Source organism: Myotis lucifugus, unplaced genomic scaffold, assembly GCF_000147115.1.
Source record: "Myotis lucifugus unplaced genomic scaffold, Myoluc2.0 scaffold_395, whole genome shotgun sequence".
Classification (NCBI taxonomy): domain Eukaryota; kingdom Metazoa; phylum Chordata; class Mammalia; order Chiroptera; family Vespertilionidae; genus Myotis; species Myotis lucifugus.
This window is the reverse complement of record NW_005871443.1, coordinates 37,694-39,010: the sequence shown is the minus strand read 5'-3', so window position 1 is coordinate 39,010 and position 1,317 is coordinate 37,694. Positions and strand designations below refer to the sequence as shown.

Sequence of the window (1,317 nt, the reverse complement as noted above, 5' to 3'; positions counted from 1 at the left end):
CCACGTAGGGCACCTCCAGCATCTTGAGGGTGACGGATGGGCGGCCCATCTCGTGGATGCGCCCGAAGCCGCTCACGATGCCTGATTTCTGCGTCATGAGCGTGGACTCGGCCCAGTCCTTCTCTGGCAGGCAAGCGGGGGCCACGTTCATGCGGAATTTGATGGGAGTCTTCAGCTTGAGGACAGCGATGTCACAGTTAAAGGTCTTATTGTCAAACTTGTTGTGTTTTATAATCACCTCCACCTCGTGCACCATCTCATTGCCGTCTTCCTTCTCTGTGTTTCGATCGCCTGGAAAATGGTGAGAGCAAGGCGTGTTAGCTCAGCCTGGGCCACGCATTCTTGGTGGGTTACTTTTTAAAGTAGCTATTATTATTTTTTCTAGTTAAAAAAAAAGGTACTCACTAGAAAATTTGAAAAATATAAGAAATCATAAAGAGGTGAATTAAAATGACCTTCAATTTCACTATTTTTAGTCACATTTTTCTATGTACGCTCCGTTCTTCAGGGACTTCCAGTTCACTCATTTGTGTATCCATATTTCCCGAGGATGTGTTGAGTGCCAGGCACACAAGGGAGATGAAGGCCTGAGGTTCTAGACCCGCGCTGTCTAGAGGGCCCCCACCAGCCACAGGGGCACTTGAAGTGTGGGTGGTCTGAACGGAGACGTGCTGTGAGTGTCAAATTTCAGACTTAGAGTGAGAATAATATTCAAAATAGCTCATAAATACGTCTACAATGGATTACCCATTGAAACATTCTGGACGTGTTGAGTTAAATATGATATATTACTGAAATTAATTTCACCTGTAAACTTTTAAAATGTATAGTGGAAAAGTTAATGTAACTAGCACATTAAAATTCATGTGGCTCACATTTGTGGTTTCATCGGACAGCTCTAGAGTCTGGTAGGGAAGGACAGACATTACGAAATAATCCCACATAAAAATATAAGGGGCAGAGGGACTCGGTGCGCAGATCGTCCAAGGGGCTCTGCAGGCCTCCCCAGAGGAAAGGTCGCTGAGAGGAGACCCAGCACTTGGGGCATGGACACCAAGAGCCACAGGGAGGACCATGAGGGAGGAGAACTGGGCTGGATAGGACCATAGAGACCTGTCAGCTTAGAAAGACTGACTAGAACTGCCCATTTTCCTCCTACCTCCACTCTTCTCATCTTCACCCTCCTCACCTTCTTGTCTTCCTCCTCCTCTTCTCCCTTCTTTTTCTCATCCTTCTTTCTCTCTTCTTCTCCTTCTCCTTCCTTTTCTTCCCCGCTTCTAATAATCTCCTCCCCTCCCCCCTCAACCTTCCCCTCCT

General features: G+C 46.8%; 1 protein-coding gene across 1 annotated transcript in view; it reads right to left on the bottom strand.

Moving 5' to 3' along the window:
• The window catches only part of F10 (coagulation factor X), a gene marked incomplete at its 5' end in the record, with an annotated part of 24,900 nt that overhangs the window by 2,868 nt on the left and 20,715 nt on the right, over nucleotides 1–1,317 (bottom strand). The window contains one exon of the mRNA XM_023743494.1: nucleotides 5–291. Coding sequence (XP_023599262.1) covers nucleotides 5–291 — 287 coding nt within the window. The remainder of the gene's footprint in view (nucleotides 1–4; nucleotides 292–1,317) is intronic.